This window comes from Oncorhynchus gorbuscha, linkage group LG06, assembly GCF_021184085.1.
Source record: "Oncorhynchus gorbuscha isolate QuinsamMale2020 ecotype Even-year linkage group LG06, OgorEven_v1.0, whole genome shotgun sequence".
Lineage (NCBI taxonomy): Eukaryota > Metazoa > Chordata > Actinopteri > Salmoniformes > Salmonidae > Oncorhynchus > Oncorhynchus gorbuscha.
In genome coordinates, this window is record NC_060178.1 from 4,077,696 (window position 1) to 4,092,892 (window position 15,197).

General features: G+C 39.8%; 1 protein-coding gene across 1 annotated transcript; it reads right to left on the reverse strand.

The window, feature by feature from the left end:
- Nucleotides 1-11,516: 11,516 nt before the first annotated feature.
- LOC124036971 (SKI family transcriptional corepressor 1 homolog-B-like) lies at nucleotides 11,517-14,953 on the reverse strand. Its single transcript, XM_046351582.1, has 2 exons — nucleotides 14,709-14,953; nucleotides 11,517-13,483 (listed from the first exon to the last, which is right to left on the reverse strand). Exon 2 carries the CDS (start codon nucleotides 13,472-13,474, stop codon nucleotides 11,684-11,686), a length of 1,791 nt encoding a protein of 596 aa, XP_046207538.1. The 5' UTR covers nucleotides 13,475-13,483; nucleotides 14,709-14,953; the 3' UTR covers nucleotides 11,517-11,683.
- Nucleotides 14,954-15,197: the final 244 nt, after the last annotated feature.

Genomic DNA, 15,197 nt, shown 5'->3' on the forward strand with positions numbered 1-15,197 from the left:
TGATTAGTAGTTATATCAGGTCTGTTAGCTGATTAGTAGTTATATCAGGTCTACTAGCTGATTAGTAGTTATATCAGGTCTGTTAGTTATATCAGGTCTACTAGCTGATTAGTAGTTATATCAGGTCTACTAGCTGATTAGTAGTTATATCAGGTCTGTTAGCTGATTAGTAGTTATATCAGGTCTGTTAGTTATATCAGGTCTGTTAGTTATATCAGGTCTGTTAGTTATATCAGGTCTGTTAGTTATATCAGGTCTACTAGCTGATTAGTAGTTATATCAGGTCTGTTAGTTATATCAGGTCTGTTAGTTATATCAGGTCTGTTAGTTAAATCAGGTCTGTTAGTTATATCAGGTCTACTAGCTGATTAGTAGTTATATCAGGTCTGTTAGTTATATCAGGTCTGTTAGCTGATTAGTAGTTATATCAGGTCTGTTAGTTATATCAGGTCTGTTAGTTATATCAGGTCTGTTAGTTATATCAGGTCTACTAGCTGATTAGTAGTTATATCAGGTCTACTAGCTGATTAGTAGTTATATCAGGTCTGTTAGTTATATCAGGTCTGTTAGTTATATCAGGTCTGTTAGTTATATCAGGTCTACTAGCTGATTAGTAGTTATATCAGGTCTGTTAGTTATATCAGGTCTGTTAGTTATATCAGGTCTGTTAGTTATATCAGGTCTGTTAGTTATATCAGGTCTGCTAGCTGATTAGTAGTTATATCAGGTCTGTTAGTTATATCAGGTCTACTAGCTGATTAGTAGTTATATCAGGTCTACTAGCTGATTAGTAGTTATATCAGGTCTGTTAGTTATATCAGGTCTACTAGCTGATTAGTAGTTATATCAGGTCTGTTAGTTATATCAGGTCTACTAGCTGATTAGTAGTTATATCAGGTCTGTTAGTTATATCAGGTCTGTTAGTTATATCAGGTCTGTTAGTTATATCAGGTCTGTTAGTTATATCAGGTCTACTAGCTGATTAGTAGTTATATCAGGTCTACTAGCTGATTAGTAGTTATATCAGGTCTGTTAGTTATATCAGGTCTGTTAGTTATATCAGGTCTGTTAGTTATATCAGGTCTGTTAGTTATATCAGGTCTGTTAGTTATATCAGGTTTGTTAGTTATATCAGGTCTGTTAGTTATATCAGGTCTACTAGCTGATTAGTAGTTATATCAGGTCTGTTAGTTATATCAGGTCTGTTAGTTATATCAGGTCTACTAGCTGATTAGTAGTTATATCAGGTCTACTAGCTGATTAGTAGTTATATCAGGTCTGTTAGTTATATCAGGTCTGTTAGTTATATCAGGTCTGTTAGTTATATCAGGTCTGTTAGTTATATCAGGTCTACTAGCTGATTAGTAGTTATATCAGGTCTACTAGCTGATTAGTAGTTATATCAGGTCTGCTAGCTGATTAGTAGTTATATCAGGTCTGTTAGTTATATCAGGTCTACTAGCTGATTAGTAGTTATATCAGGTCTACTAGCTGATTAGTAGTTATATCAGGTCTACTAGCTGATTAGTAGTTATATCAGGTCTGTTAGCTGATTAGTAGTTATATCAGGTCTGTTAGTTATATCAGGTCTGTTAGTTATATCAGGTCTGTTAGTTATATCAGGTCTACTAGCTGATTAGTAGTTATATCAGGTCTACTAGCTGATTAGTAGTTATATCAGGTCTGTTAGTTATATCAGGTCTGTTAGTTATATCAGGTCTACTAGCTGATTAGTAGTTATATCAGGTCTACTAGCTGATTAGTAGTTATATCAGGTCTGTTAGTTATATCAGGTCTGTTAGTTATATCAGGTCTGTTAGTTATATCAGGTCTGTTAGTTATATCAGGTCTACTAGCTGATTAGTAGTTATATCAGGTCTGTTAGTTATATCAGGTCTGTTAGTTATATCAGGTCTACTAGCTGATTAGTAGTTATATCAGGTCTGTTAGTTATATCAGGTCTGTTAGTTATATCAGGTCTACTAGCTGATTAGTAGTTATATCAGGTCTGTTCAGGTCTGTTTATATCAGGTCTGTTAGTTATATCAGGTCTGTTAGTTATATCAGGTCTACTAGCTGATTAGTAGTTATATCAGGTCTGTTAGCTGATTAGTAGTTATATCAGGTCTGTTAGCTGATTAGTAGTTATATCAGGTCTGTTAGTTATATCAGGTCTGTTAGTTATATCAGGTCTACTAGCTGATTAGTAGTTATATCAGGTCTGTTAGCTGATTAGTAGTTATATCAGGTCTGTTAGTTATATCAGGTCTGTTAGTTATATCAGGTCTGTTAGTTATATCAGGTCTGTTAGTTATATCAGGTCTACTAGCTGATTAGTAGTTATATCAGGTCTGTTAGTTATATCAGGTCTGTTAGTTATATCAGGTCTGTTAGTTATATCAGGTCTACTAGCTGATTAGTAGTTATATCAGGTCTGTTAGTTATATCAGGTCTGTTAGTTATATCAGGTCTGTTAGTTATATCAGGTCTACTAGCTGATTAGTAGTTATATCAGGTCTGTTGTTATATCAGGTCTGTTAGTTATATCAGGTCTGTTAGTTATATCAGGTCTACTAGCTGATTAGTAGTTATATCAGGTCTACTAGCTGATTAGTAGTTATATCAGGTCTGTTAGTTATATCAGGTCTGTTAGTTATATCAGGTCTGTTAGTTATATCAGGTCTGTTAGTTATATCAGGTCTGTTAGTTATATCAGGTCTACTAGCTGATTAGTAGTTATATCAGGTCTGTTAGTTATATCAGGTCTACTAGCTGATTAGTAGTTATATCAGGTCTGTTAGTTATATCAGGTCTGTTAGCTGATTAGTAGTTATATCAGGTCTGTTAGTTATATCAGGTCTGTTAGTTATATCAGGTCTGTTAGTTATATCAGGTCTGTTAGCTGATTAGTAGTTATATCAGGTCTGTTAGTTATATCAGGTCTGTTAGTTATATCAGGTCTACTAGCTGATTAGTAGTTATATCAGGTCTACTAGCTGATTAGTAGTTATATCAGGTCTGTTAGCTGATTTAGTTATATCAGGTCTGTTAGTTATATCAGGTCTGTTAGTTATATCAGGTCTGTTAGTTATATCAGGTCTGTTAGTTATATCAGTTGTTAGCTGATTAGTAGTTATATCAGGTCTACTAGCTGATTAGTAGTTATATCAGGTCTACTAGCTGATTAGTAGTTATATCAGGTCTGTTAGTTATATCAGGTCTGTTAGTTATATCAGGTCTGTTAGTTATATCAGGTCTACTAGCTGATTAGTAGTTATATCAGGTCTGTTAGCTGATTAGTAGTTATATCAGGTCTGTTAGCTGATTAGTAGTTATATCAGGTCTGTTAGTTATATCAGGTCTGTTAGTTATATCAGGTCTGTTAGTTATATCAGGTCTGTTAGCTGATTAGTAGTTATATCAGGTCTACTAGCTGATTAGTAGTTATATCAGGTCTGTTAGTTATATCAGGTCTGTTAGTTATATCAGGTCTGTTAGTTATATCAGGTCTGCTAGTTATATCAGGTCTACTAGCTGATTAGTAGTTATATCAGGTCTGTTAGTTATATCAGGTCTGTTAGTTATATCAGGTCTGTTAGTTATATCAGGTCTACTAGCTGATTAGTAGTTATATCAGGTCTGTTAGTTATATCAGGTCTACTAGCTGATTAGTAGTTATATCAGGTCTGTTAGTTATATCAGGTCTACTAGCTGATTAGTAGTTATATCAGGTCTGTTAGTTATATCAGGTCTGTTAGTTATATCAGGTCTGTTAGTTATATCAGGTCTGCTAGTTATATCAGGTCTACTAGCTGATTAGTAGTTATATCAGGTCTGTTAGTTATATCAGGTCTACTAGCTGATTAGTAGTTATATCAGGTCTGTTAGTTATATCAGGTCTGTTAGTTATATCAGGTCTGTTAGTTATATCAGGTCTACTAGCTGATTAGTAGTTATATCAGGTCTGTTAGTTATATCAGGTCTGTTAGTTATATCAGGTCTACTAGCTGATTAGTAGTTATATCAGGTCTGTTAGTTATATCAGGTCTGTTAGTTATATCAGGTCTGTTAGTTATATCAGGTCTACTAGCTGATTAGTAGTTATATCAGGTCTACTAGCTGATTAGTAGTTATATCAGGTCTGTTAGTTATATCAGGTCTGTTAGTTATATCAGGTCTGTTAGTTATATCAGGTCTACTAGCTGATTAGTAGTTATATCAGGTCTACTAGCTGATTAGTAGTTATATCAGGTCTGTTAGTTATATCAGGTCTGTTAGTTATATCAGGTCTGTTAGTTATATCAGGTCTACTAGCTGATTAGTAGTTATATCAGGTCTACTAGCTGATTAGTAGTTATATCAGGTCTGTTAGTTATATCAGGTCTGTTAGTTATATCAGGTCTACTAGCTGATTAGTAGTTATATCAGGTCTGTTAGTTATATCAGGTCTGTTAGTTATATCAGGTCTGTTAGTTATATCAGGTCTGTTAGTTATATCAGGTCTACTAGCTGATTAGTAGTTATATCAGGTCTGTTAGTTATATCAGGTCTGTTAGTTATATCAGGTCTGTTAGTTATATCAGGTCTACTAGCTGATTAGTAGTTATATCAGGTCTACTAGCTGATTAGTAGTTATATCAGGTCTGTTAGTTATATCAGGTCTACTAGCTGATTAGTAGTTATATCAGGTCTGTTAGTTATATCAGGTCTGTTAGTTATATCAGGTCTACTAGCTGATTAGTAGTTATATCAGGTCTACTAGCTGATTAGTAGTTATATCAGGTCTACTAGCTGATTAGTAGTTATATCAGGTCTGTTAGTTATATCAGGTCTGTTAGTTATATCAGGTCTACTAGCTGATTAGTAGTTATATCAGGTCTGTTAGTTATATCAGGTCTGTTAGTTATATCAGGTCTGTTAGTTATATCAGGTCTACTAGCTGATTAGTAGTTATATCAGGTCTACTAGCTGATTAGTAGTTATATCAGGTCTGTTAGTTATATCAGGTCTGTTAGTTATATCAGGTCTGTTAGTTATATCAGGTCTACTAGCTGATTAGTAGTTATATCAGGTCTGTTAGTTATATCAGGTCTGTTAGTTATATCAGGTCTACTAGCTGATTAGTGTTAGTTATATCAGGTCTGATTTAGTTATATCAGGTCTGTTAGTTATATCAGGTCTGTTAGTTATATCAGGTCTACTAGCTGATTAGTAGTTATATCAGGTCTACTAGCTGATTAGTAGTTATATCAGGTCTGTTAGTTATATCAGGTCTGTTAGTTATATCAGGTCTGTTAGTTATATCAGGTCTGTTAGTTATATCAGGTCTACTAGCTGATTAGTAGTTATATCAGGTCTGCTAGTTATATCAGGTCTACTAGCTGATTAGTAGTTATATCAGGTCTGTTAGTTATATCAGGTCTGTTAGTTATATCAGGTCTGTTAGTTATATCAGGTCTGTTAGTTATATCAGGTCTGTTAGTTATATCAGGTCTGTTAGTTATATCAGGTCTACTAGCTGATTAGTAGTTATATCAGGTCTGTTAGTTATATCAGGTCTACTAGCTGATTAGTAGTTATATCAGGTCTACTAGCTGATTAGTAGTTATATCAGGTCTGTTAGTTATATCAGGTCTGTTAGTTATATCAGGTCTGTTAGTTATATCAGGTCTACTAGCTGATTAGTAGTTATATCAGGTCTACTAGCTGATTAGTAGTTATATCAGGTCTGTTAGTTATATCAGGTCTGTTAGTTATATCAGGTCTGTTAGTTATATCAGGTCTGTTAGTTATATCAGGTCTGTTAGTTATATCAGGTCTGTTAGTTATATCAGGTCTACTAGCTGATTAGTAGTTATATCAGGTCTGTTAGCTGATTAGTAGTTATATCAGGTCTACTAGCTGATTAGTAGTTATATCAGGTCTACTAGCTGATTAGTAGTTATATCAGGTCTGTTAGTTATATCAGGTCTGTTAGTTATATCAGGTCTGTTAGTTATATCAGGTCTGTTAGTTATATCAGGTCTACTAGCTGATTAGTAGTTATATCAGGTCTGTTAGTTATATCAGGTCTGTTAGTTATATCAGGTCTACTAGCTGATTAGTAGTTATATCAGGTCTGTTAGTTATATCAGGTCTACTAGTCTACTATATCAGGTCGACATACCTTATGAAGGTGCATAACCGCTTTGCAGGTGTGGTTCCCTTGTCAGGGGCTGAATAAATGTAATTCAACTAATTAAATCCCTCCCACTTGCTGGCAGACAGATTTTTTTCTGCTGGAATTTTCATTCAATCAGGGTTTTTGGTACATGGTTCTGAAGCCATCCCTTTAAATATGGTGTACGCTGTTAGTGGGGTGGCAGGGTAGCCTAGTGGTTAGAGTGTAGAGGTGGCAGGGTAGCCTAGTGGTTAGAGTGGAGAGGTGGCAGGTGGCAGGTAGTCTAGTGGTTAGAGTGTAGAGGTGGCAGGTAGCCTAGTGGTTAGAGTGTAGAGGTGGCAGGTAGCCTAGTGGTTAGAGTGTAGAGGTGGCAGGTAGCCTAGTGGTTAGAGTGTAGAGGTGGCAGGGTAGCCTAGTGGTTAGAGTGTAGAGGAGGCAGGTAGCCTAGTGGTTAGAGTGTCGAGGAGGCAGGTAGCCTAGTAGTTAGAGTGTAGAGGTGGGAGGGTAGCCTAGTGGTTAGAGTGTAGAGGTGGCAGGGTAGCCTAGTGGTTAGAGTGTAGAGGTGGCAGGGTATCCTAGTGGTTAGAGTGTAGAGGTGGCAGGTAGCCTAGTGGTTAGAGCATTGAGGTGGCAGGTAGTCTAGTGGTTAGAGTGTAGAGGTGGCAGGTAGCCTAGTGGTTAGAATGTAGGGGTGGCAGGTAGCCTAGTGGTTAGAGTGTAGAGGAGGCAGGTAGCCTAGTGGTTAGAGTGTCGAGGAGGCAGGTAGCCTAGTAGTTAGAGTGTAGAGGTGGGAGGGTAGCCTAGTGGTTAGAGTGTAGAGGTGGCAGGGTAGCCTAGTGGTTAGAGTGTAGAGGTGGCAGGGTATCCTAGTGGTTAGAGTGTAGAGGTGGCAGGTAGCCTAGTGGTTAGAGCATTGAGGTGGCAGGTAGTCTAGTGGTTAGAGTGTAGAGGTGGCAGGTAGCCTAGTGGTTAGAATGTAGGGGTGGCAGGTAGCCTAGTGGTTAGAGTGTAGAGGTAGCAGGTAGTCTAGTGGTTAGAGTGTAGAGGTGGCAGGTAGCCTAGTGGTTAGAATGTAGGGGTAGCAGGTAGCCTAGTGGTTAGAGGGGGGAGGCAGGTAGCCTAGTGGTTAGAGGGGGGAGGCAGGGTACCCTAGTGGTTAGCAGCGTTGGACTAGTAACCGAAAGGTTGAAAGTTTGAATCCACGAGCTGACAAGGTACAAATCTGTCGTTCTGTCCCTGAACAGGCAGTTAACCCACTGTTCCTAGGCCGTCATTGAAAATAAGATTTTGTTCTTAACCTACTTGCCTTGTAAAATAACTAAATAAATAATATAATAATATAATAATAATAATATATGCCATTTAGCAGACGCTTTTATCCAAAGCGACTTACAGTCATGTGTGCATACATTCTACGTATGGGTGGTCCCGGGGATCGAACCCACCAACCTGGCGTTACAAGCGCCATGCTCTACCAACTGAGCTACAGAAGGACCAAATAAAGTTAAGAATTTTGTTTGACACGCTCACTAGGATATATCGAGAGAACGGTTTCAGAATATTAAAGATGATTTAAAGAAAGCCAATATAAATATTTGTATATTAGTTTCAGGACCAATTAGTAGATTTAAAAATACTCTGATGTTCTAGATTATTTAGTGTAGAAAAGTATTTACGAATCATTTAAAAAAAAACAAGTATGGAGAACCTTTTTCGGACCAAAGAAAGAAAACTGTGGTTTGGTTCCTTTTGAAAAATTGTCACATTCAGTTCTTCAACCCATCATCATTAAAAACCCACTACCCCATTCCACTACTTTGACCCTATCCCATCATGTAATGTTGGAAGATTAGTGTATAGTCGTGGACAAAAATTTTGAGAATGACAAACAAAACCCCCCACAAATTCTGACAAATTCCAAGCATTGATTATGCAAGAATGGTCTGCCATCAGTCAGGATGTGGCCCAGAAGTTAATTGACAACATGACGGGGCGAAATGAAGAGGTCTTGGAAAAAGAAGGGTCAACACTGCAAATATTGACTCTTTGCATCAACTTCATGTAATTCTTAATAAAAGCCTTTGACACTTATGAAATGCTTGTAATTATACTTCAGTATTCCATAGTAACATCTGACAAAAATATCTAAAGACAACTGAAGCAGCAAACTAATAATATTTGTGTCATTCTCAAAACTTTTGGCCACGACAGTACATTGAACTATAATAGGGACAATAGTGTACAGTAGCAGGCCATACCCTCGTCTGTTACCTACTCTAACCATGGAACTGTGTGATGTCACAGCCAAGTATAGGGCCATAACCCTCGTCTGTTACCTACTCTAACCATGGAACAGTGTGATGTCACAGCCAAGTATTGGGCCATTACCCTCGTCTGTTACCTACTCTAACCATGGAACAGTGTGATGTCACAGCCAAGTATAGGGCCATTACCCTCGTCTGTTACCTACTCTAACCATGGAACAGTGTGATGTCACAGCCAAGTATAGGGCCATTACCCTCGTCTGTTACCTACTCTAACCATGGAACTGTGTGATGTCACAGCCAAGTATAGGGCCATTACCCTCGTCTGTTACCTACTCTAACCATGGAACTGTGTGATGTCACAGCCAAGTATAGGGCCATTACCCTCGTATGTTACCTACTCTAACCATGGAACAGTGTGATGTCACAGCCAAGTATAGGGCCATTACCCTCGTCTGTTACCTACTCTAACCATGGAACAGTGTGATGTCACAGCCAAGTATTGGGCCATTACCCTCGTCTGTTACCTACTCTAACCATGGAACAGTGTGATGTCACAGCCAAGTATAGGGCCATTACCCTCGTCTGTTACCTACTCTAACCATGGAACAGTGTGATGTCACAGCCAAGTATTGGGCCATTACCCTCGTCTGTTACTGGCTGGTCTGCCCTCCATAACGCTCCATAATGATTTAACTAGCCTACATGTCTTTAAAATATATATATATATATTATCAACTGTTACTAATGATCCTCAGCAACAACCACACAGGCCTGTGATGACGTTAACAGAGGAAGCGAAGGAAGGAAAAAACGAACCAATGGAATGATAATGTAGGATGTACCCACTGAAGAGAACTAGACAAAACTCTAGTTGTTCCTAAGCCATCGTGCTGCTACACTTGCATTGGAATGATAATGTAGGATGTACCCACTGAAGAGAACTAGACAAAACTCTAGTTGTTCCTAAGCCATCGTGCTGCTACACCTGCATTGGAATGATAATGTAGGATGTACCCACTGAAGAGAACTAGACAAAACTCTAGTTGTTCCTAAGCCATCGTGCTGCTACACCTGCATTGGAATGATAATGTCGGATGTACCCACTGAAGAGAACTAGACAAAAACTCTAGTTTTTCCTAGCCACCGTGCTGCTACACCTGCATTGTTTGCTGTTTGGGGTTTTAGGCAGGGTTTCTGTACAGCACTTTGATATATCAGCTGATGTACGAAGGGCTATATAAATACATTGGATTTGAACTAACATTAAATTGGCAGTTGAATGTGTAGTTATTAGGCCTACTGAATGGTCCATACTGAGAGTTTTTAATATTTTTACATGATAGAAATAGGAAACAGAGGAAGTCAGAGTGGCCTATAATTAAATATGTTCTCACCTCTGACAATATGAAGCTGCTGCACCATCTCTTCCCTGTAGGACACCTCCCTTTTCATCTGATGATGGAAATTATCTGGGGAGCAATTACAATAGCTTAGTCATCTTTAGTATAGCCGATAAACGACTATTCTAATGTGGTCGCCTATACACGCTCGGGCATCCTACTCGGGCAAAATTGAATAAAGCCTCCTAAATCACCAAGTACACAAACGAATAGCCATATGAATTGGATTGAGAAATAAATGACATTCGAATCATGCAATAAAATAAAATAAAACCTGACATGCACTATAAAACACACCTAACGTAGTGAAAACCATATCGACGTGTGTTTGTTCAGCGGTCAACATGCTGATCGTGATGTGCGTGATACTACGGGGGAAAACATTCTCTTTTTAAAAACCCCCCTTTCGAATCGAAAACTGAAATTTTATTTAAAATGAATTAATACTTTTTAAATGTTGGAATTCTCGTTCCAATTTCTTCCTTAGTTCCACTTGCTCAACGAGCTGTCTCTGCAATTCGTCTGTAGAAAATGAATGAACAAATGTGTTAAAAAAAGAAATAAAAAATGAATATGGGGTGAAAATGGCTGCGGGGTATAGGCTAAATGGTAGACTAAATTATGTTAAACGATTCATGTCAAGCGATTGGTAAAAGGCCTAGGGTGAACGCCAGTCTATTCTATTCTGCAGGGATCATGTAAGGCATCATTTAGGGATTCTTCCAATTATTAAAGAAAGCCTATAACAAACAATATCATTATTATTATTTAAAAAATACATAAAAAATAGGCAAACATTTTTATAAATAACAATGTAATAATAATAAGTTATTGTACGGTGTTACCTTTTGCCAGCTTTTCTATGTCTTTCTGAGTTTGTAATACTCTGCTAACATTGTGCGTTGCCTCGCCTGAAAACACACAGAGACAACATTTATAGCGTTACAAAATATATACAAATAGGCAATAAAAAAAGAGGTTTTTTTTTTATAAGAAAAAGTTCCGACAGAAAATGTAAAATAGCCTATTATCGACGGAGAAGTGGATCGCTAAGAACGAACCCTCATTCAGAGCTACTCTCGGGCTCTCCTCGCCGCTTTGGCCGTCATAAGACGTCGTTTCAACCTCCTCCATTGTCGAAGACGGCTCCTCTCTACTGACACAGTCATCTATATAAACACAGCAAATACATCCAATGGAAATCAATGAGTCTCGTTGCTTTTTCCCGAAATGTATTTTATTATAACATTTGACCAGAACAACATCCAACCTTTCGATTCCACAGTATCTTTACGGTAATTCGGTGCTGAACCAAAAGCATATGGACTTCTCCTTTGTTGCATATCACTCCTGTCCGGTGAATATATCTAGATAAATCAGGAAGATACTCGGTCAATTGCATTCAATTCATGCTCTCTGACATTTTTTTTTGGGGTGGGGGCAAATTGTGTATTTGAACGTCCTTTGATTCTCTGCTATTTAACACAGACAAAACAAACCACCTTTGATTCTCTGCTATTTAACACAGACAAAACAAACCACCTTTGATTCTCTGCTATTTAACACAGACAAAACAAACCACCTTTGATTCTCTGCTATTTAACACAGACAAAACAAACCACCTGTGATTCTCTGCTATTTAACACAGACAAAACAAACGTGAACGTAAAATGATAAAAATAAGCCCAAATTTTTTACGTGACATTATAAAGGATAATGCCTTTTCCGATGAGTCAATTCATTAACGGTGGTCTAATTGTTACTTTTGAATTCCTATCTGTGAATTCATAACAAACACACAAAACGTATGTTCCTTGGTATGTAGGACATCGAATATAAAGGAGTGTGTGTCCATATCAATCACTCACTTCAACAACAGACGTGGTCTTGTTCTCCTGTCTCTCTCTGTCTGAAGACAGTAGTACCACGTGTAGAGGTAGATTCATTCTCTGTTGCTCCGGCTCCGATTTGGATTCCAGGCCGTTTAGTGAAGCACCCTGTGCCAAGTTTAGGAAGGGTGCAAGGGGGCTCTTGCTGACCTCAATGTTGTGCGGAAGTGACTCCTCATCCTCTTGTGATTTATTGGTTTCAACATCCACGTCCGTCTCTCCCACACTGTCCACGCTTCCGGGGGACACGGACCTGTAACTCGAGCTCTCGCTCAGGAAATCTTGTGACAGGTAGCCAGCTCGAGCCCCGTTGTACGACCCCCGGTTACCGTAAAGTTTGGCTATACTCTCCGCGTCTTTGATGACGGGTCTGAATGCAGAGACGTAGCTAATCTTCCGTGATAGAACTGGCCTTATACAGTCCATTGGCCTCGCCTCATCGCCAAACTTGTCGTCCTCATTCCGGGTGGACTGTGTGCTAGAGCACTGGTCACTGTCCATCAGACTGTCCCTCGGAGTGTTGCTACTTCTGTCACTCTGCTCGGATGCGTCCAGATCACTCTGTCTGGCGCACAGGAGCTCCGAGTGCGGTTTGTGCTGGGCCTGTGGCTGTGGCTGGGGGTAGGGGGGCATGGTCAGGCCACCTGCAGTAGGCCAGAACATGGGGAAAGAGTGGTAGGCGCTGTCCTTGGTGCTAGGCCAGGAGAAGACCCCGGAGAGGTGGGCTTTGTTTTGCTCTCCTTCCATCACACCACCACTATCATTCTTTTTCTGGAACAGCCCGAATGTCGAGAACCCGTAAGGATGTGGGTAAAGCGGCGGAGGAATCTTCACACTCTGCAGCATACCGAAGCTCTTACTGGGCACCGGGATAACCGGATAGCTGCGCGTGGTACTCATACTCCCCATGCTTCCCCGGTTGTCCTCGCAGCGGAGGATTTTAGGGGGGATCTCCGGTGAGTCTCTCCGGGAGAGATTGCTAGGTCCTTGATGTGATTTCAATGGAAAGGAACGCTCAGACCCGTGACCGTGCACGGGCATCGTTCTCTTCCGGCTGCCCCCGTTGAACATGGCCTTCACGTCCTCCCATGCATGTGCCACGTCGTCAGGTGAGCCCTTGTCGGTCAGTTTGAGGTGTCTCCTCCAGGAGTTAAAGTTAGCAGCGTCTGGCTGGGTGTACTTTGACTCTGGTGTGCGGTGAGAATGGAATATGAATTTATTGGGAGAAAAATACATATTGCAGAAGGAGCACTTGATGCACTTGGCCCGGGAGCTGTTGTACCTGGCTGGTATAAAGTTACCACGGCTCCCCCACGCGCACTCGTGGGACACATCAAACGCGAAGTTTTCCGGTAATTTTGGAGGGTTGTGAGCACCAAGAAATGATTTACAAAGCCTCTCGGCCTCGCGCTTTGTAATCATCCCACAGCGCCTCGAGGAGATGGGCATGGCGCCCGCACGCCTCAGAATCTCCAGCTGGACTGGGGTGCATTGCACGCAGGTGATTCCCAGCGCCACGCGCCGGTTGTGGATCTCGTTATAGCTGTAGTTCTTCAGCAGAGTGTTGGAGATCTGCGCCAGGCACAGTCTCTCCTGACCGTCCAGCACCAGACAGACTATGGGTATTCCATACAGGGCGGTCTCGCTGACCTGGTTGGGTTTCAGGTTGGGGTTGAATGTTGGGAGGTCCTGTTTGGAGCTCGGTGGAGAAGAGCTGGAGTCCCGTGTCGCAGGTAGCAGACGAGGATTACACTCCATTGCTGGATCCTGCAGAAAAAAACGAACAATTATTATCATGACAATGAAAGTTTTAATTTATATATATTTTAGTTTTTTTTGTTTTTACCTATAATACTTATAAACTAATTTATAATCCAGGCTGCATCACATCCGGCCGTGATTGGGAGTCCCATAGGGCGGCGCACAATTGGTCCAGCGTCGTCCGGGTTTGGCCCGGTTTAGGCCGTAATGATAAATAAGAATTTGTTCCTAACTATTCTTAATTTATTTTTTAAAAATAATAATAATAAAAAGAATGATTTTAAAACAATCCGTATCCTCTTTCCAGCTTCCAAAAAATCTAATATATTGATTAGCCTATAATGACAGCAAATAGTCCTAATAAAAATCGCACAATTACATAGACATGATAATAGCCATCATAAAAACAATAAAATAGACCTGTATTGTTTAAATAGCCCATAAGCACAATATAAAAAGTATAGTCAAATGTATTATATGTATGCGCAAAAGATAATACTTTTACGAGAAACGCTTGGTGGTTTCTCAGGATTTTGTAAAAGCCTATTTCCAAATCAGATCTAGTGCTATTGCCGCCTAAACCCGTCTTTAACGTGATGAGAGCTGACTCAGCCGGGCCCAAAGCTGATTTAGCCGGTCCCAGAGCTGACCTTAGCCGCGCGGAGAGTTGAGGAGAAGGGCTGAACAGGGCCGGCTAAGAGGCTAACGGGATACGGAACGGAGGGGAAATACACATGTAGCCATGCCAAGCAGCTTAACCTGGAGGATTGAGCCTGTAAGCAGCTCTATAGGTCTTGGATCGGTTGGTAAGATAACAGACCCACTAAAAGAGGAACATTTAAGACGTTTCCAAGAACATACTCGTTTTTCCCCCGTTTTTTTTCTTCTCTCGATTAAGCGACATGCAAGATGCATTTTTAATCCCTCATCAAATATATATTGTAATTGTCGCTCTAATTTTTTACAAACAAATATATAGCCGATAAGCCATCAGTGAGCGCGTAGATCAATAGGCGTATTGATGATTGGTAATTGACAAGCCACTATATTGTTGTATTTTATTTGGAATGTTTCAAGATTTTTAAACATTATGTCAAAATATTTGTTGCATGAAATTAAATGTATGGCTGTGAATGTACCCGAATGCATTAGGAAATCATGTAATTGTCAATGGCACAACAAGGTAGAAAAAAGACAAGACACGCTAATCCTTTCTTATCGCAAAGCTCACCTTTTTGTATGGTGCAAACCCTTCTTCGTTGTGTCAGCAGCAGCAACAACAACTACAACAAAAGAGTGATCAAATATTGTAATTAGGTAAAAAAAAAAGCTGCGTTCACTCGTCCGATGGTTTGAGCAAAACGAGATCAACACCGAATTTTTGACCGGAAGGTTTGTCCAATAATAATTATGTCCGCCTGCCACTGACCGCTCTTGCATCCCTCGCTGGAGCTCGACTCTCGCGGCTGTGTGTGCGTTCCGTGTGTGTGCAGTGTGTAAAGAGAGCATCCACTAGGTAGAGCAAGCAGCCAGCCCACTCCAACGATATTCCACGCGACGCCCTCAACACCATCAAGTGACAGCTGAAGTAATGGCAAGGCACTCCCACTTAGTGCCAGCATCTTTACATTAACCGTTTGCCTTCGGGATCAATGGAAAATAGCAGCGCTCTTATAGGCCTGAGGACAATTAAACGTGGCCCTGAGTCCTTTTCCATCAA